The sequence below is a fragment of the Pygoscelis adeliae genome, unplaced genomic scaffold (assembly GCF_000699105.1).
Source record: "Pygoscelis adeliae isolate BGI_AS28 unplaced genomic scaffold, ASM69910v1 Scaffold108, whole genome shotgun sequence".
NCBI lineage: Eukaryota > Metazoa > Chordata > Aves > Sphenisciformes > Spheniscidae > Pygoscelis > Pygoscelis adeliae.
Genome location: NW_008825498.1, coordinates 6698320 through 6718532, shown reverse-complemented (window position 1 = coordinate 6718532; position 20213 = coordinate 6698320). Strand labels below are relative to the sequence as shown.

General features: G+C 39.9%; 1 protein-coding gene across 1 annotated transcript in view; it reads right to left on the bottom strand.

Moving 5' to 3' along the window:
* The window catches only part of CHST9 (carbohydrate (N-acetylgalactosamine 4-0) sulfotransferase 9), a 92284-nt gene extending 72382 nt beyond the window's left edge, over positions 1-19902 (bottom strand). The window contains exons 1-3 of the mRNA XM_009331435.1: positions 19829-19902; positions 15087-15146; positions 12816-13023 (exon numbers count right to left, since the gene is read on the bottom strand). Of these exons, the coding sequence (XP_009329710.1) occupies positions 12816-12915 (100 nt within the window). The 5' untranslated portion in view covers positions 12916-13023; positions 15087-15146; positions 19829-19902. The remainder of the gene's footprint in view (positions 1-12815; positions 13024-15086; positions 15147-19828) is intronic.
* Between the last annotated feature and the right edge of the window lie 311 nt (positions 19903-20213).

The window sequence follows — 20213 nt, the reverse complement described above, 5'->3', positions numbered from 1 at the left end:
TGTCACTGGAATACAATTTAACGATAGAGAATTTAACTAATGATTGATATGTGAGAAACAGCATAGTCAAAGGCCAAAAATATTTCAGTGACAGGAACTGCCAAGAAATAGTTGGACCAAAGTAATATGTAAGCATGAAAAACATTAACATGTACACTAAATATGTAATAGTATAATGTAAGTTTAGCACATTTCTCATAACAGAAGTTAGAATTAAACAACTGTACTATCTGGCTTACCCTCCTTTCCTATCATCAAGGAGCAAGAAACAATTCACTTTTCTCTGCCATTTTTTGAATCTCTCTCATTTTTCTATGGCTTACCTCAGATAGCAAACAGTAACAAAGCACATTTGCTAGTGAATGTGTCAACTTCAAGAAACACATTACTGAAGAGGCTGAACTAGCCTTTCTGATCCTTCCTTGGATCTTTGGCCATTGTAGTGGGGATGAAAACAAAAAAGTGCTGTGCTACCAGCTCTGGCATTAGACATTCTGGCAGTCCTCTGACCCAAAGGAAATACCTGGTCTTCATGCACAAACAAATGCTGAAAGGATAGCAAAAATTTGCAAAACAAACAGATGACCTCCCAAGTAACTAATATGACTGCCCTAAGTGGATACTAGTCTACGTGGATTAGCCCATTTAAAATACCAAGACTGACCTCTAGCTTTCAAGAAAGTTGATTATTTATTTGTGGTGTGGCACTGATCATCACAGACTAGTCTTTGCTCAAATTGACTCCCAACTGTTGTTCAGCTATGTTTTATTTACAGCATATTAATGCCAGCCACACAATATGCATATTTCGGTAGCTGGAGAGGCAAGGCTGACTCTACTTGCCTAGAATACTCTGAACCCACCCGTCAGTCACAGCATCTGGCAGTTTTATCGGGGTTATATTTATATGTATATCAGTCTTAAACCTGATGCCAATAGAGTTTCATTATATTGCATGATCAATCATAACTTAAGAGGTAGCACACCTCAGCTATTTGCAGATTAATTCTACTAGAAAGGAATTTCTGCTCAAAGGTTAAATAAATCATGAAGTATTTATACCTCACTGCAACTACCTCAGCCTACATAAGCCCAGTCTCATCTGCCTGTTCATCTTCAAAATAGACACACTGAAGTGAAAAATTCTAACAGAAAAGTAGGGTGAAATTAATTTTGCCATCTGTAAGAGGATAAAGCAAATTTAAAAAAATCCAAAACGTACAATAATCATGTCCATATTATTTCTTATATCTCACATATACTTTGCATTGTCCCCCCCAACCCAATGAAACTCATTTGAAACTCAGGGGCAAAACCAGGTTTTTTTTTGAGACACATTTATCATCTCCTTCTCTCTGCCACCAGTCTCAAGACTGCAGCAGCAAAACTCTGACATAAGATCAAACAGAGGAAGAAGAAAGATCTTCAAATAGTTCTTGTAAAAATACATTTGTTTTACATTCTGTTGCTTCATTGGATATCATTTAATAAGGGGCCAGTAAGCCAACTCTCACTCTAATGATTTTGCTCCTACAAGTAATTTTTTTAGTGATTAGGAGTCTATTCATATCAAATGGACTTTATTATTGCATTAATAATTCAGCAACTCCACAGCAAAAGAGTAAAAAAGAAAAAACACATCCAAGTAAATTCCAGTCCCTCTACCAACCTTCCTGCCCTGTTTCTTTCCCACCCGTCACAGAACATGATAGATTTGTTTCTTCCCCAGTGTCAGGATTTTACATATTCGATGACCTCTTAGAGGACTGCTAGTAGGCAGAAAAGATTAGACATCTTGAGGATCTTATATTCCTATGGAAATTTCAGTTTCTAAGGAAAACAAATTTCTGTCACCTTTATTAATAACTGTTCTGTGGAGCTACTCAGATTGAGTGTTTCTAAATAGCTTATAAATCAAGCCGAAGTTCATGAAAAGTCTTGATTCTTTGGCCCTACATCAAGAACAGAGCTGCAGATCTTTCTGGAAAGTGTACCATAATTCTTGACCGCAATTACAGAATCATCTTAAGATAATGACATTTAATGAATTATGCACATAACATGTTTAAAGTAGCAGGCTGCATTTTACACACAATTCAAGCGTCATGACCTGTGTCAACAGATTGTAACTCATTAGTTCTCAGTAGTGGACAAGGCATACTGTGCATTAATGAATCTTTAATGACGGCAAGAAAGAGCCAGAAACAGAGAAAAACAAAAATAAAATTAATGCATCTACATGTGTTTTCTTCATTTATCTTGCCATGCTTCACTTGAAAACTGTACTGTAATACTTTAATATACTGTAGTGTTTTTTTTAATACAATAACACTATTGCAACACAGATCCCACTGCATTTTTTGGCCACTAAATGTTTTTCGAGGAATAAAGAAATAATTTTGCGTAGAATAGCAGAGCAAAAGGTGAAATTCTATTGACCCAGCTTTATTAAGCTTTTGCTAACTAAAGCCTCTCCTTCAACTGCCACTGTTGTGAGGCCAAAGTCAGGAAGAATAAATTTGAAAAATGACAAGGCTCAAGGGTATTTGGTGGAAGAAACCAAAAGCTTCCATGACTAGCAGCCATCCTTTAACAAAAGAGCTACAGCTTTTCTTACTCCACTGTTATCTCCAAAGCCCTCTACAAAGGACAAAGCTGGTGGCCTTTCCCTTGCCAATCCCCATCAATAACAGCTTTTTGGTGCTCTACTGTTTGTGTCCCTCAAGAGCATGGACTTGACATTGTGCCCCCTCCAGTGGAGTAGCCGACCCTCCCACAAAGTTTGCATAGTGCGCAGGCCGCTCTATTTTCATTCCCACTGAAATGCTGCCAAGAGCAGAGGACAGCTTCCCGAGCAAACGAGGACAGTGGGAATCACGCCGCAGTTCACAGCTATGCAGAGAAAACACCGTTGGCACATCACAGCAAATGAGTCTCTTCACCGGAGATCCATGGCCCCCATCCTAACCCAAGAAAGCAAGACCCTTGTTCACATTAAGGCTTGCACAGACGCGTGTTTGGGAACCGTCACCTGCTGCGTGAGAGCAGGAACGTACTTTTTGTTTTTAAACATAACATTATCTCCTATCTATACCATTCTCTGAAAACACAGAATGGTTATGCAGAGTCCAAGTAATCTCTCATGGCATACAGCTCTGAACAACAGAAAAACTGAGGTTTTGGTAACAAAAAGAATTAAGGAACAACTGTCTTTCTCTTCCCGCGGTCTGTCTGCTCTTTTTAAAAGTTTAAGCAAGAATATCATGTATGATCAGAAGTCAGAGAGAAAACAGCCTTTGTACACAATGTTTACTATATTTATTATTTCCTATTAGACATTTTCTTTCCTTACAGAGCTATTTTGTGGATGAATGGTGAAGCATCAGGAACTGATATTTCCCTGTTTCTGTTTAACACAACTGAGTGCTTCCAGCTGCAGCTAACAGAACTCACACACCACATCTCCCTAGTTGATCATATTCAAAACCAAAAATCTCCAAACCCTCTTTTCTCTTGCACATAATTTACCAAGAGGCAATATGCACATACCTAGGGCACAACTGCATGACTCTAAATAACCCCAAGTTCACTTGAGCTGTTTCTAAGTGCATGTTTGTATTAAGCCTAGATTATATCTGTATATATATCTGTAGCAGAAAGTATTACAAACCTTTAACAGCTTCTTCCTCCATCTATGCCCTTACACACGTACATACAGATGGGCAAGTTCTTCTATTGCTAGATTATAATTGGTACTGAAATGACCTGCTCCATTCCAATCACATTAAATATAAAATCAATTAACAACTCTTCTTTCACCTGGCATTTGCTCACAGTGAAATTTAATATTGATTCTGATTATTCTTAACCTTAGGCTGCTGATCTTCAGTTACTTTTCTGGATGTTACCCAGTGTCCATGACATGCAGAAGCTGTCCCCAAGGCGCATGTCAAATTTTGTGGCTATTAGGCCATCATCCATTACGTTCTAGGGCAATGAAATGCTCTGCCAGGAGACAAGTATTGCCTTGCTATCTCTGTTTCTCAAGAAACTCAATTTTCCAAAGCCCATGACTTTCTTTGAGTTTTCCCCCCCTCCCCGTTGTCTGCTTGGCTCCCAGCAGGTTTTGTGCATGTGAACTGAACTCCTTGCAATGCCTGTCTCAACACCAGTTACTCTGTATGCCACCCCTCCCATTCCAGGAGCTTCTGAGCTGCAGCATCCCTGAGCCCCACCTCCAAAAAAAAAAAAAAAAGAGTGAAAAAGTAAATTTAAGTCAACTGTCTTTACATCCCTTTCCTCTATTATTAGTTCGGAAAGGGCTAGATTTGACCATGTCCTGCTTTTTTTCTTAGAATATTATAGAGCTGTAAACAGGAAAATTATTATTAAATAGGTGATGTGAAGTCTTGAATCTTCTTTGCTTCGCATCCTTAGTCACCTCAAAAAAAAAAAAAAAAAGATTTCTATCATTCCTCAGATATTTTGATAACTCATGTCATTGCCCCTTGCAGATGGTGCTAAGTGTAGCTCATAGGAAGCCAGAAGATTAAGAGACAAAAACTGTGCCTACTCAGTCTGATTTTGCTAGAGCTACGCACTGTGAATTTCTGCCAGGACCATGTGATAGAAAGCTGCATGGTCAATATAAACAAAATCATTTGAAACAACAAAGCTGTGAGGGACAAATTGTATTTGCTAGCAGGTATCACACAGGTTTAATAGAGGTCAATGATACTCTTGGATGTTGTTACCATGGGGAGGCTCTCAATGTGGTAAGGAAATAATCGTTTTTGGTGGATATGAGTGGGACTGGAAGGAGTGGGAGTTCCTAAAGAACTAATGTAGGGGATAATATCTTCTAGGTTGCAAACTACTGTTGCCACTTGCTGCCAACTACATCTTCACTAAATCAAGATCAAACCAATCAAAATCCAAAGCAAATGGATGTGTGTGATATTTTATTCCCCATCACTTTACATCAAGTGAGGCTCATACACGCCTGGGGATAGTTTCATCTATATACAGGGCAATGGTTAAAATACAGCATAGTCTGCAGTTTTTTGAGTAATGAATATTTACAGTTTTACAAAAAGAAGAGCCTTTAAGCTGATTTGGTCATTGACCCTGACTTTGGATAGAAATGAAGAAACTTTGGAGGGTTTTTTGGTTGTTATCATTATTACTATTTTCCCTTCCTTTTCTGTCCTATTAAACTGTCTTTATCTCAACCCATGAATTTTACTCTTTCTTTTCTGATTCTCTCCCCCATCCCACTGCGGGCGGGGGGAGTGAGCGAGCGGCTGTTTTTTTATTCTCTCCCCATCCCACCGGGAGGGGAGTGAGCAAACGGCTGTGTGGTGTTTAGCTGCCTGCTGGGTTAAAGCACAACATGATATGTAGGACATTAATCCCTTGTACACTGAAATGGCTCCTATTACTTGTAACCTGCCAGCCTCCTGATCTTTAAATGTTTATTTCACAGATGTTGCAAGATGATCAAGAAATAGCCCTAATTTATAGCAATAACCTCTTTACAGTAACACCAAATGAGTAAAATGGAAGCAAAAAGACAGAAACAAAGGCTCTTGAGACTGAACACCAAAACAATTCTTCCATATAAACTGATCCCCATGTATCCAAATATCTGACTGCGGTGAGAAGATAGGTTTCTGTCTAAAATATTTCTCCTACCAGCAGTTCCTACTCCCACACAAAGAAGGGAAATAAAGAGGATACTAAAAGTAAATATACATGCATACGTATATGTATATATACACACTAAAAACAAATACCAGAATTTCTAGTTTAATTCTAGTAAGAAACCAAAGGTTTCCCTTGGAATTTTGCAGAGACCACACCACATGCTCTAACAAGGCTGCTTGTAATCAAGTGACATATCAAAGCAGTTCAACATCAGACACAGAGGTAAGCAGCCTTAAACGTACCTGGCAGCAACCACTTGCTATTCTGAAAATGTGCAGTGCACTTAAGGAAAACAGAACAAGTCAGGAACAGAGAAACTTTTATCTCCAAGTTTTTCTGCTATTACTTCTAAATGATGACCCGCCAGGTAAAAATTACATCTCCAGCCTTCTTGCTTTGTAAGGCTATCTGTATGTCTTAAATGGTACTGCATCATACAATCAATGCACTGAAGAGACAAGACTGCAGGGCTTCATTGCCTGAATGATCAGCTTTTAAGGAAAGGGCTTTCTTGAACTGGAGAGGTGCTATGAACTGAAAGCTATTAAAAGCAACAATAATGGTGGTCAATAACTGAAAACTGACCACTTCACTCAATGACAGCACATCTGTTAGAAAATTATACAAAAGTTGAATAACTTACATTGTGTAAAAAAAGTATAGCTACTTAACAGAAAGAATGATTGCTAAGGGCTCCATGTAAAATCACATTTAAAAATGTCACCTAGATGTTCTGCTCCAAAGATCTGAGTAACTGGAAAACAGTGTGAAGACTACCTATACATGTTTCATATCCAAATCAAAAGAGCATTTTGAAGACAGCATGACTTGACACTCAGCCTTCCCAGGAAAGAGGACACCCCACTTCATAAGTGTTCCAATATCAAGCCAAAAACCCCTCCAGCATTAGTTACAATACAAATTCTGAAGTGAGTTCAGTTACATACCTATAGATACAAGAAAGTTACAGTAGCCTCTTTTGAAAGTCCTGTTTGGAAATAGGCAAGAAAGAGTATGTTCAGGTGTCCTCAGTACAATTAAGATGTGTGCTACACCCTTCTAGAAGTAGATCTCTGTGGTTGAGGTATGAACAAGGTTGGGTGGGTTGTCAAAAGCTTATACACAATAATAAACGAAATGTCATCAGCTTCTGCTCAAACATGTTATTGAATATATATATCTGAGAGGAGCCCAAAAAAACTCATCTGATTTAGCTTCTTTCATACCACTGGTACACAGAAGCTAAATACCAAAGGATTAAAACATATCACCAACCCAGAAACACTCTTCCACAATACCCTCAAGAAAACAGCATGGCAGGAATTCCTTTTAAGAAAGAAGGATTTCTAGAATTAGATGCAATGTAGGAATGATAAAAGTAAAATGAACAAGATGCAAGACGGAGGGCTGCTAAACATCCAGACCTAGGAAGAACCTCCTCACAAACAGATAAATACAGCCTTAAATGTTATGTGCTGCAATATGAAATTTTAACTTCTTTTTCTTAAAGCTTCTGGGTTTTGCGACTGCTGGAGATAGTGATTGTAGCGTCTCACCCTAATTCTGAAACCCATCATTTCTTATGTTTAGCTTTTACTTGTGTTTTTAGATCATTATGGTTTGACAAAGTATCAGTCTCTACCTGTTTCTTAATAGAATTCTTTGTGCAAAGACAACCGTTTTCTCCCTAGAGATTGCATCCACTTAAAGGGCGGGGGGAAAGGAAACCCATTTTATGTTATATGGTGACATTCACCTAATAAAATCTTGTAGTATTTCTGGGACTTCAACTCTATAACTGCTCACCAAGCAGCATTTTCTGATCCTATTAAATCCTCCTGCTTTTGTACTTCAAGCCAATAACAAGGCAGATTTAAAAAAAAAACAAAAACCAAAACCAGAACACTTTACACAGAGAAAACAGCATATTCTGACCAGAGGGGTAAATCCTGAACACATCCAGCCTCATTAGAACAGCCCAACATTAATAGTTGGGCATTGTAAACCAGGAAAATTTTCTTTGCCGTACCAGTGGCATTCTCCAGCTAAATTCACAAGACTCCCATAAGCTACGCAAGACTTCTACAACAGAAATATTTCAAGTTTACTAAAAGAACTAAATTATTCATGATTAATAACCATTATTGAGCAGTGCCCTTTTCTCCTGTATTTACAAACCTAGTTTCTATGCCTTGCAATTCATTGCATGTGAACTGTCCTTTAAGACACATGAATGTTTCTCCATTTAGGCAAGGTTTAATTAAAAATCAACCCACACAAACAGCAAAGACTAAATATTACCGTGTGTATGCACACATTCATTTGCTACTTAGAGTGTCAAGATAAGAAAGAAGGCTCCACGGACTCAAAATATCTCACCAGGCTACCAAAGGACCCAAAAGATCCCCTTGGATTACCAAGTCTGGCAAAGTGGGGGAAAAAAGCCCACCTGCCTATGCCAAGTAGTATGGATACAGCTTGGATAGCTACAGCAGTAGCAGTCTAAATTCAGAAAGCTCATGCCAGTTCATGGAATTTCAAACTTTTCTTAAAAGGGGATTTTTATCTGAATTTTTGTTCTGGTTCTTCACAAAAACAAGAGCTGTGGCCTCAGGAATAGAGACAAGGTCTGTGTGATGAAGCTACTCAGGAGCTGGATGCACGAAACTGCAGGAAAGCACACAGGCTGCAGAAGGACGCCTGGGGACCTGCAGGCTACTACGTAACTGGTACCCTGCAAAGGTAGGAGAGAGCATGCAAAAAAACCCGCAAAAACCTTAAGGTGAGATACAAAGCTGCTGGGAAAGAGAAGAGGCAGACTTTCCCACCCTCAGGAATGAGAAATCTATGGGAGGAGAGAGGCAGTGCAGCCGCCTTCACATTAATTAGTGGTCATACTGCACCCCACGAAACACTGAAGTAGTCCTTCATAATCATGAATTTACTAGGCATACTTCACAAAAAATAATTACATAAACTTTTAAGAGGAGAAAAAAACACAACAAAACCCCACACAACAAGCCCAGCATACAGATCTATTCACAAAGATATTCTCAGATTATTTTGTAGTAATCAGTCGCACTAAATCATATCAGCCCCCAAAAAAGAAGAGTTTTACAGTACAAAATTACAATCCCTAACGTAAAACTCCAATTCACATCTATAACATAGCAGGATTAAAATGCAAATGTCTTTTGCACACCACACCCCTCTAATTCAGGTGGTTCATGGTATAAAACTCAACATCAACCCTGGAAGACCCAGCAGGTTGCTTCCCCTGTATAAGATCAACAGTGCTGGAAATTACTAAGCATGTAATAAATAGTAATTGCTTTTTAATCAGTGCCACATTTTTTGATGCTTTCACTGAGGAATGCAAGACCGTATGGAGAACTGCCAAGTAAAGCTGTAGGATTTAGTTGAATTCATATCAAGCTTCATTTATGTATATGAATTTATACATAAATGAATATATTTATATATGGAGAACTCAAAAGTGCTCCATATATATTGCATTATCAATGTTGATGTCAATGAAGTTTTCAGCCAAATAAAGTCTGAATGTGTTTACACTCGTGTTGGACTATTCTCGACAAGTCTGTTTCTCACTACTCCGCTGAAGTGAACTGAAGACACCCAACAGAAGCGCTCTGCTACATCTAAGGAAGGATATATCATCCTGTCTTCATACGCTCCATGCACAGAGCCAAACCAAGAAACTCGCCTGTTCTCTCAGTTTGCTAATGTCTCTGAAAAGCCATCAGAGAGGACCACCATGTAGCAAGCAGCTGTTTCTTAGACATCTCTAAATGAAAGATTTTCTCTTTTTTAAAGGTATAGGGATGATGAATGTGACAAGAAATAATCTGAAGAGTCCAAGCGCAGTGGGAGGGAGCAGAAGACATGGCTGAGCCGAGAGACGCATCCAGCTGCTGAGCCTGCGGGTGCATCTGAAGTAGATGGGCAGGATGAAAGATTAGGGAAGGTGTTCCCGGGCTGGATAAATTTGAGTGATGAGGGAAGTTTGCAAAAGTAAATCAGAAAAAAACATGCTTAGATAAGATCAGGTCTAGAGGAAAATAAGACAAACGGGGGAATAAAATCACAGTTGAGATCTCAGAGATGTGAAGAGCAAGTGGAAAGAAGAGAGCCAAAAAGAGAGAAAGAAGTCAAACTATGAGAGAAAAGCAGCATTAGGTCTAGTGTGAAAAATTATGAACAGCCAGAAAGCGAAAAGGTGTCAATGAGAATGGTGAGCATGAAAGCAAATAGTCTGACTTTAATACAGCAGGACAAACACTAATAAGGAAATTGTATATTGCCATTCAATTTTCCAATTCCCCACAAAATCTAAATCTGATTAGGAGTCATTCACACCACAGCTAGGAGAGCCTGCAAAATAAGTATGAACATTACAAACAACAATCAAGTAAAATGTACTATCTCTTCTACTACGATTGTGACTTATAAAGGCTCTCAGATATTCAGAGGAATTGGGTGGTAAGCAGCAGCACCTCACTGGCACGAAACAGATACTTTCCTAAACTCAAGCGCAGCCAACTTTCCATCCTTCAGCAACCAAATGCAAACACGAATGCTGTAGGTCTTGAGCAGGGCACCGTGGAAGACAAAAATAGTTCTGCCTACAACAAACACTTGTCTCTACAGGCTCATAGCACGGCAGTTGATAAGCACGAGGCGCACTTTCCATTTCTTAATAGAACATCAAATCACACGCTCAGCCACTTGCAGATTAAAACTAGCTGTCTTACAGCTGTGTGACTAGTGATATGATTAAAGGAGCACATAAAATCCTTGTAAAGATACTTGTCAATTTGGGATTCTCCAGACACAGCTCATCCCCAAAAAAGCCACAGTGCACAACACATGGCAATATGAAAAACACAGCAGAAGAGGAAAAAAAAGAGTGCAAAATGCCCATAACTAAACTAATGTATATTGTGAATATGCAAATACGTTTTATTTCATATCAACTCTTAAGCAGCATACAGGGGGGAAACATTAGAGAGTTGAGCTGCAGAAGGTTTAGAGGAGATACAGGTGTTTGAAATAAAAAAGAATGGCTCTCTACATGTTAAACTGGAAGAAGAGGCAAGAGCAGACACCAAAGAATGGTTTTTCGCCATGCTCTTTCCAATGTGCATGACCTAGCAAGTGTAGAGAATGCTCAAATTCATTTTTTTGGATCTTGCTGAAGTGCTGTCGCAACAGGAGTGCAGTGAGATAAAAGGGCACTCAAAACTGCAGTCACACTTTAAGCTCACTAACCATTCTGTCATTCTCCGATAGTTTCCATTTTATTATGTAAATGTTTTCACATGGAAATGACTTACATGTACAAGGAGAAGCCTCTCTCCTGAAGAAGATTATGGCAATACATCAAAGAAAACCCCAAAGAAAGCATCTGGCTGCCCAAAAGAACACAATATGTTCTAATTCCCGCTTTATTATATTTCTTCTGTTTCTTTTTAATGGTAGATACATACAGACAAAAGAAAGGCATGGAAAAAACCCAGTGAGAAATAGTAACAAGGAGCACTGCAAGGAAAGAAAGTTAATTACAGCACAAGAAAAGATGCAAGGAATGTGAAGAATGTCAGCAAGTAAATAAATCAATAATCTACAGTCATCATCTACATTCCTGAACTACCTTGAAAGCAGGGATATCTGCCCTTAACATTCCTGACAACAGTAGGGATTTTCAAGGAAGACTCCCTCCACAGCTCTGTTTCTGCCAGCACCCTTGTGTCAAAAGCTGATTACAAGGGAACATTTCCAAAGGAAGCCTGTACTACCTCTTTCAACAGTTCTGTTAATACAAGCTTGTAAATACCTTGGACCAGCCCAGAAACATTAACAAGCTGAAACTAATGTTGTGATCATTGCACTTAGTTGAAAAAAACCTTCAAGGTCAGTGTCAAAAAATTGCAGGAGTAATGCACTAAATCCCCCCTCACCACCACCACCTCTGCTCTCTAAAACATACCGGAGCCTAGCAGCTCATATGAAATAAAAGCACAGATCAATAAAGTCAGAAGACTAATGTGGTTTTACAGATGTATTTCTTCACAATGGTATCAGCATAATATAAAGTAAGAGTCTTACAGAGGAAATGAAAGCTGAGCAACAGAGACAAGAGGACATAAAAGTCAGGACTTCTTAACAAGTTGGGAACGTTCTGTACTGTTAATGGAGAAAAAAATCTAAAAAACAAATAAATAAAAAAACCCAAATCACCAAAACAAGTATACAACTAAAATCAAGGATATGCCATCAAGTAACATGGCACAACAGAAGTGGATCTGCAGAGCAAAATAGTGAGTGTTAAGAACCTTACTGACAGCCACCCTATACACACTTCGGAGGGGGTTTACTTCAGACAAACTCTAGACTGGTTCTGTGAACAGAGCGTCCACTAGAGGTTGAGGTTAATAGCCTGGTTCAGTTTCATCCACAAAAGAATCTAGATCAACCTGTGGTGCAAACCAAAATATGATGAATGGGGAACAATAGAAATTCAACTCAGAAGTGTAATCCTGAGCCAATGCTAACACATATTTACCTGAAGTTGCAATATGACTCTGATGCTATATATAAAAAAAGTCTTGTTAGTCCAGTATCTATCTCAAAGAAGCAAAAAAAAAAAAAAGGGACAGAATGATTCCACATGAGCATTGTTGCTGAGAATTCACTTTTTTAGACAAGACACAGCAGTAATTCTCCAAAAATTGCTTTGCCACACAAAATAAAATGTACAAAACCCACAGAAAATCAGCATACATAATTATTTCTAAAATGGACTTGCTTGGCTTCATGCACACACAATATGCTTTTGCAACACCTGCTTTTGCAAATGAAGCTGATACAATACAATTAGGTAGCTGGGGACATCTTCTCATATAAGCATTAAGAAATTTCTTGAGTCACAAGAAGTGTAGCAATTAAAAAAAGTTTGTTTTCAATGCCATTCTACCGCCAAACGGGGGGACTCCCCCCAACTGTCCACATGTATTCAACAGACTTTACAATCATCTTTGGAGTAATGGATGTACTTACATTAAAAAAGAAAGAAAGAAAACCTACTGTACCTGTATGTTGTTCTTCAATCCAAGCTTGGAGATACATGAAGAGGAGTAGACCAGCTACTCCAAACATCAGTACAGACACAAAGACCTGTCTTAGGTTCATGACCCTATCAGAGGGCTACTTTTCAGCTTTCAGAAGGACACATGGCTCACTTTTCTGAGCTTTCAGCGTGCCTGCATCTTCTTCAGTATCTTCCCCTGAGACACTGACCTGCAATAACAAGAGATGGAGCTAGTTCTCATGTTACATTTTTATTCTTCACCAGAGATTGTGTAAACAGCATACTATATACAAGCTGGAGCTCTTACAAGCTATTACTTTCAATGCTTAGATTTCTGTTCACAATCTTGACGATCTTTCTACCCCTGGATGAGTTCCAAGCAGAAGTGTTTCTCAGAGTGGCTGCAGAGACCATTCCACCTCCACATCACCAAACATCTCCCGCTGCCGTAACGGAGGGAGGGGACACCCCAAACGAGATGCCCGGGTGTCACACCAGTACACCACTGCCCACCAGCCATCACAGCTGAGAAGCTACAGGAGCAGCTGGAGGCCCCCCCAGGTGGCCGGGTTGCACCTCGGTGCTGCCACCCCCCTGTGATGGGTAATCCAGCACCTCTGCTTCTGGAGCGCACGACCCTGTGCGCTTGAGGAAGGATGCCTGCACTCACCCCCACAACACAACAACTCCGCTCACAGTGCCTCGGCATTGGTTCAGCCTACGCTTTGGGGTCATACTCTGATGTTTACCCTCAAACATGAATCCAAGTTGAGTTTTGCGGGGTTAGGGAACGTCAGCATAAGATGGTATCAGTGACGCAGCAAAAAGGGAATTAATGGATCATCTTTTTACGCAGCTGTTTTGCAACATGGGAAGGACTTGTCAAGAACCCAGTTCTTGCCACTAAGTTCAATGAGCATGAGATCAAATGTAAAACCTTGTCAAAAAGATTACTTTCTTGCACAACAGAGGGCCCAGAAAAAGGAAGTAATTTACCTGATACCCTGCACCTGCCACAAAGGGGCCATAAAATTCAGTTTATAACAACAGAACATAGAAGACACTGTGGGTCATAAAAAAGCCAAATCCTTAACCTGAATGAGAACACGTTCACTTTGAAAGTGTGTTACTAGAAGCTGAAGAGCAGCTGTTGAAACTGGCCTGCACAGAAAAAGAAAAAGTGTTAAAACGCAACACAATGGACACCCTTGTAAGTGCATGTCTGATAGAAGTGTCTGGTAAACTACCACAAAGAATGCAAAGAAAAGCTAAAGCTTTTAAAGAAAGACAGCCTACTGAAAAATATTTGAAAGAGAAATCTGTTAAAAGAACAGAGCTAAAGTACATGTGCATCCAAATAAACAGAAAAAGAAAATGCAGGCATTTAACAGTTATTCTGAAACGTAGAAGTACTGCATGTTCCACAAGTTTGTATTTTTAAATAACGCAGCACTGTTACATCTATAATTGCCGAGTTTCTAAAAATACACATACACATAAGGCTTAGCAGGAACTCCCATTAAAAATAGCTGTTGAATGAACAAAGTAACTACATTAGAAAGAGACAAAAGATTTCAAGAACAACAAAACTGTGTTCAGAACTTTACAGAATTTTTTTCCAATTCTGTACCATTAAAACTATACGCTTCTCTGAAGCACAAACTTGCCTGCAGAAAATGTAAGCCAGAATTTAAATATTAATCATTTTATATGTAATTGTTCTGTAGAAGACAGACAGCTAGACATTAACAGAATGCAAATGTTCTGTCTAAAGTCTTTTTTGTATGGGTCATAAAGTATCTGGTTTGAACCCAGAACACGGAAGGAAGGTGAGTAGGTGCTTTATTCCATCTAGTTCTTTCTGCCTTGATTCTGCAGAGATGGAATTTCCTACATGTTATGTACATGTACCTGTTTGCAGCTATTGTGATGATGCACAGGGTTGGAAGGAAGCAATGAAGATGGGGCAAAAACAAAAAAAAAGCTCGGGGAATTCTCTGTGAAATGCCTTTTGCAAGGGTGTGGGTAGCGGAGCCTCCTTTCAGCCAGCTCTTCGTTAGCTGTTACCCCTTGCACCTTTTCCGACAGTGCCCTCAGCATTCTCAGACTTGCAGTCTTCTTTATCTACCCTAAAAGGTTTACTTAGGTCTTTGCACCTAACATCAGTCCTACAGCAAACGCACTGTTTGGATGTCTTCAGAAATCACTCTGCTGACGAGACAGAAGCTTCCCAGCATAAGAACCATTAGTCAAAGGACCAACGAATACAAACCTCTTCTGTTTTCTCCCAGACAAAAGCTGTGTTGTTCATGTAACAGGACATTGACAGCATCTGGATTAGGAAAAAAAAAAGCGCCAAATAAATAAGACATGAAAGTCTGAATGAGTGTCTTTGAAAGAGACAAATTAAATTGCAGGTACTGGAAGTAGGAATCAGTTTCTTTTGGAAAAATTGTTTGGGATTCATAACTGTCTTGTATAATAAAAAAAGCGAGCAATCCAGACGCACACAATGAATAGCGGCATGCTTCCAAATAAGCCCGCTTTTGGGGTTTTGTCACTTGTTTCCATCTCTAACTACACAAAACTCGCATTTTCAGCCGTTCTTTCTGAAAACCAGCGTCCTTGAGTGGGCAAGAAAAGCTTTCTCAGGCCACATGGATGACGCTGAACGCAAAGTATCTCACGCCACATCTCCATGAGTATTTCCGACACGTGTAGGCTGGCACTGGTGCTCTCTCCAGCCACTTGCTCCCATCATCCCTGACTGCCCAGCTCTTGCCACCACCATGAGGGCTTACACACCTGCACAGTAACATTCAGAAAGCTCATCCAGCTAAAAACTGCTCCAGAAAGAAGGAATGGGGACATTACTGCCAGGGGAAGTCAGGAAACACTGGTTTAATCAAACTATACAGCCCACAAAGAATTTACCCAACGGTTTTTCCTTCAGCAATACCAGCCATCGCGTGCATCCCTGACACATGACGGCATAGGATATACAGCTGACCTTGCCCAAACACCATCATGGTTGCATGCAGCACCATCTACAAGCCCTGCATCATCACCTTTCGGATGCACAGTAAAATCACGAGCACTTCCAAGCAACTTAATCTGTGAATAAGAAAACAAATGTTTTTCTACTAGGGCAGTTCAGTTTTGAGTGGATAGAAGTTCCTAAAAGGAAACAGCAGTTCAAGGTGCAATTTTTTTTTTTTTTTTAAACTACCAAACACACCCTAAAACCAATTTACTCCACCATCACAGTCACTACAATTATCTTTGTATCAAGAGTTTTCATGCTGCTTGCAATTAGTTTAATTTAGTTAAAATTTAGCTCATATGAAACTGTATTCTTTGTTTATGTGTTGGCTAAATTTTAAGATTAGTTTTAAACAAGAGGAACATTAGTTTTAATTAAGACTACCTATTTTAGCACAGGTTAGACTCTAAATACATCAAACCTATCCAAAATCTGAAGCTATTCTGCTACTTTATAAGATTTTTAAAGGCTTTTCAGCTTGAATAAGTAGTTTAATTTATTTAACATAGTGATTTGTAACCCACATATGAAAAAATGACAGCGACATTAAAAAAAGTCTGTGTCTACGACTCTTCTGGTAGAACTTGAAAAATGGCCGCACAACACTGACAAATTTGCTCCTTTACTATTAAAAAGAAACGGTCATGGATAACACTCTCTGGCATCCTAGCAAAGAGGAAATACCTGCAAATATTCTTTAATCAAGATGGATGCTCTCTTGTGGCTGTGAAGGAAGAGCCAACAAGCAATTACTTTCAACCTAAGTATTTTCAAAAGAGATCAGCTGTATCCAGACAGAGGTTCAGCATCTCTAGTTAAGCTGTAAATCCTTCTTTGCTCCCAGACCTGGGCAACATGGCCCCACTGGGTGATAGCTCGACCATCCTCCTGGATAGGAGGCTTGCCACGGGGCAACTAAGAAACTGCTGCGTCCCTCTCACCTATGCTGAACTCTATTCTTTCTTTAGCCCAACCTCCCCCATCTCTTTTGGAAGTATCGACCCCAATGTCCCATCCATTTCAACCCAAGCCTTCACAGAAAATGTCATAGGGACCCACACACCCCAAAATTTCAAGTCCTTTTGAGTACCGGAGAGAGATTACTACATATTGTTCTTAACCATCATGGCAAAACAGATAATCTGGCAGACAAAAATGCTACATGCCTTAGGTGACAACACAGACCTCTTTGCAGCAGAAATTTAGAGACTTGATATGTTTATAATCATTCACTTCTGAGACCAAATTGTTTAATACCATTGTCAAATTTAAGAGTTTCAGGAATCCACATTCCACTAATGTAAAATCCTTGCATTTTTCCTGTTGTGTTTTGGGTCCAGTTCAAAGAGGCACATTCCTGTACAGAGCCAACACAAGCAATTGAAATAGCACAGCCACCCAAAAATGGGCAAGAGCGCATCTCCTCCTTTTGGCATGATTCCTCATTTCAGTACATCATCCACCTTTCTCTTCCTGGCAAGCAAATACACCTGCAGCCGAGCAGAGGCACCTCCAGCACTCAGGTACCATTCCTGGCTTCTTCCTATTCCAGACCACACAAAACCAATGGCATCCGGTCGCAGTATGTTTGGCTAACTGAAGACTTCTTTGCCACTATTTACCCTCACCATCACCTACTTCCAAAATCAAAAACATATAAAAGCAAAACATTAGATTGCCTCAAACTATTTAGAAACCTTTCTTTTTAATTCCCCTCCACCTTTTTTCCTTCACCCGAAAAAAAAAAAAAGATGATCAAGGTGAGTGGTTAGCCAGCAAAATACTGATGAAAAAAACCGATGCTCTTTATAATGGTCAAATTCGTATTACCGTGGGTTACCACAAATTCCCACCCGCTCAGCATCTCCTTAGACACAACTGAATCAATGAAAGCAAAATGAGAAAAAGGACACAGAAGGCTACTGCAATCCCACACATGTTTTTCTTCTTCCCTCCTTCCTTCCTTACCCCAAGAAGGCAATACATTTTCTGATGCCTCCACTGGAGTATCACATCAAGAAAATTTTGCACTGAGGAACGTACTGCTGGACACCGGCCCAGGCTACTTGCAGCTCAGTCACTGGAAGGAGGCAAGGATATCTTCTCACTTCAATGCCCCCCCCCCCCCACAGTTCTCATCTGTTAGCTTGTGTCCTACTTCACACGTAGGTGATCCTCCAGGATCGCCTTTCCACCGTCCACATCTCAACTTTCTGGCTTCACAACAACTACCGCAAGGCACAGCTCCAGCTCTTAACAATGCTTGCACAGTTCCTCATATCAAGCAGCGCTACTCTTCGTTCCGGTTTATTCCGGTGGTTGCTAGGAATAAACATACAGCATTTGCCATTTTCTCTCTCCAGCAAGTCATGCTGAGTATTATGGTTGGGTGAAGTCAAAGTCCTTGCTGAAATTTGAATTAAGTGCGTAACCAGATCAAGATAACCAAACTCAGTGCTCCTGAGAAAGTTTGTAGAATTAAGAAAACCCCACAACCCAAACAAAAAACCAAACCAAACCAAAATTCCCATAATATAGCCCTTCCTGTCCATAGGAATCTACTGGGGGATCGGGGTGGGGAATGGTTAACAATCTGGCAAGCCTCACTACAGGCACTGAAGACAGACAGGGCAGAGCAGTGATGAGGTTCTCTCTCACCCCATGACAGACGGCATTTCAGTACCGGGTGCCAAAGAGGGAGGTACCCAGCGTCCAGGCCCACTGGTACATCAGTCCTGCTGACACCTCAGCAACTTCTTCACCTGAAGAGCTGCTTATAAGAAGGTTGTGTCGAAGTGTAACTGAAGACACCATCTGGCCTGCACAACTTTTATCACTGGCAATAACAGAAGATCACTACCTACCAACCTTGCAAATCAAGTTAAGAGAATTTTGTTAGAGTTCTGTAAGACAAAAATAATGAAATATTTTGTATGAAATACGTGGGGATTTCTTTTCAAAGGAGAAAGCTGTTTAAACAAAGTGAGCAACCTTCACTCACCCACTGAAAATCCTGAAACAATAAAGCCCCTTTAAAAAAATAGAGCTTAAAAATTTAGAATTTCAATACCAGTCAGGAAATTCCAAACATCAACATCACCAAAGTAACTTCCCACCCAGCCAAGTTGCACATATTTAACATTTTTCTACTTCACTCTCCCTTGTTACATAGCAGACCACAATGTTGTTAGAGCAATTATGTTTTGTTATTAATGCACTTTATAACACACAACATGTTATACAAAATTAATAACGTGGCAAAGAAAATATGGTTTGCATTTGATTTGGCCATTTTAATCTATTAAAGTCACTAGTTCCTCATTATCCTTTCAACACATTTCCAAAGAAAAAACTCCTTTTAATGAAGCAATAGATGCAAACAAGACTCATTTTAGTAAAGCAGCATATATTGCTTTCTGATGCCATTAAACTTTTCCATAGGAATTGTACTAGGTGACTGAAAGCAGTCCATAGCACCTGCATTGTTTCTGAGAACACGCACAAATACAACCACTTACCTGGTCCTGCTCCTCAACCATAAATCCTATTGAACTTCAGACCATATTAGTTTAATCCACACAGCAACCCTCAGCCACCTGTAGGTTAATTTAAAGCTGCAGTTCTAATAATTATTCTTTATAAAGAAACAAGCAAAAGCTATGCTTGTGTTAACAACAGATAAATACAGGGTTGTCCTACCCGTGAGTATGTAGGTTAACAGAACAGCCTCATGAAAAGTTTTGCTTGCTTGAAGAGAACAGAGAAGGCACGCCGGTACTGAAAGCGACAGGTTTGGAACTTCACCAGTTTACCAGAATATTCAATACCAAGGGTTTCATTCTACAGCTGCAGGACATCTCGCATCGAAGAGGACAAAGCATTGTTATTCTTCCTAACAGTTCCCAGTCAGGACTGGGGGACCCTACTGCATCTCAGCAGACAAAGCCAGGTTTGGCATGCTTTGCTCTTACCTGCCTGAAGCACTGCCTGAAGTCAGCAAGCAGTCCCATGGAAGTCACCCGGATTTTGGGAAGTTAAACAGAAACAGGGCTCACGAGACAGCAACTTGATGGCTCTCAATCTTCTAGCAGGATTGGAGGTGGGCTTTCTTCCCCCTCTTAGGACAGGGGAGCTTAGCAAAAAGTCTGTGTCAAAGCAAGATCTTCCCTTTTTTAAAGTGGTGAAATTACACCATCTTGTTTATCGACTGCAGTGAACCGAAGTGTTATCAGCATGCCAAGTAGACTTGCAGTCCGCCCCAATCATTCACTCTACTGCTTGAAAACGCACAGGCAATACTAGCCAATTTTTTATTTTGGAGACGTGCCCCGAATTCCCGATGTGTGACGATGGGGG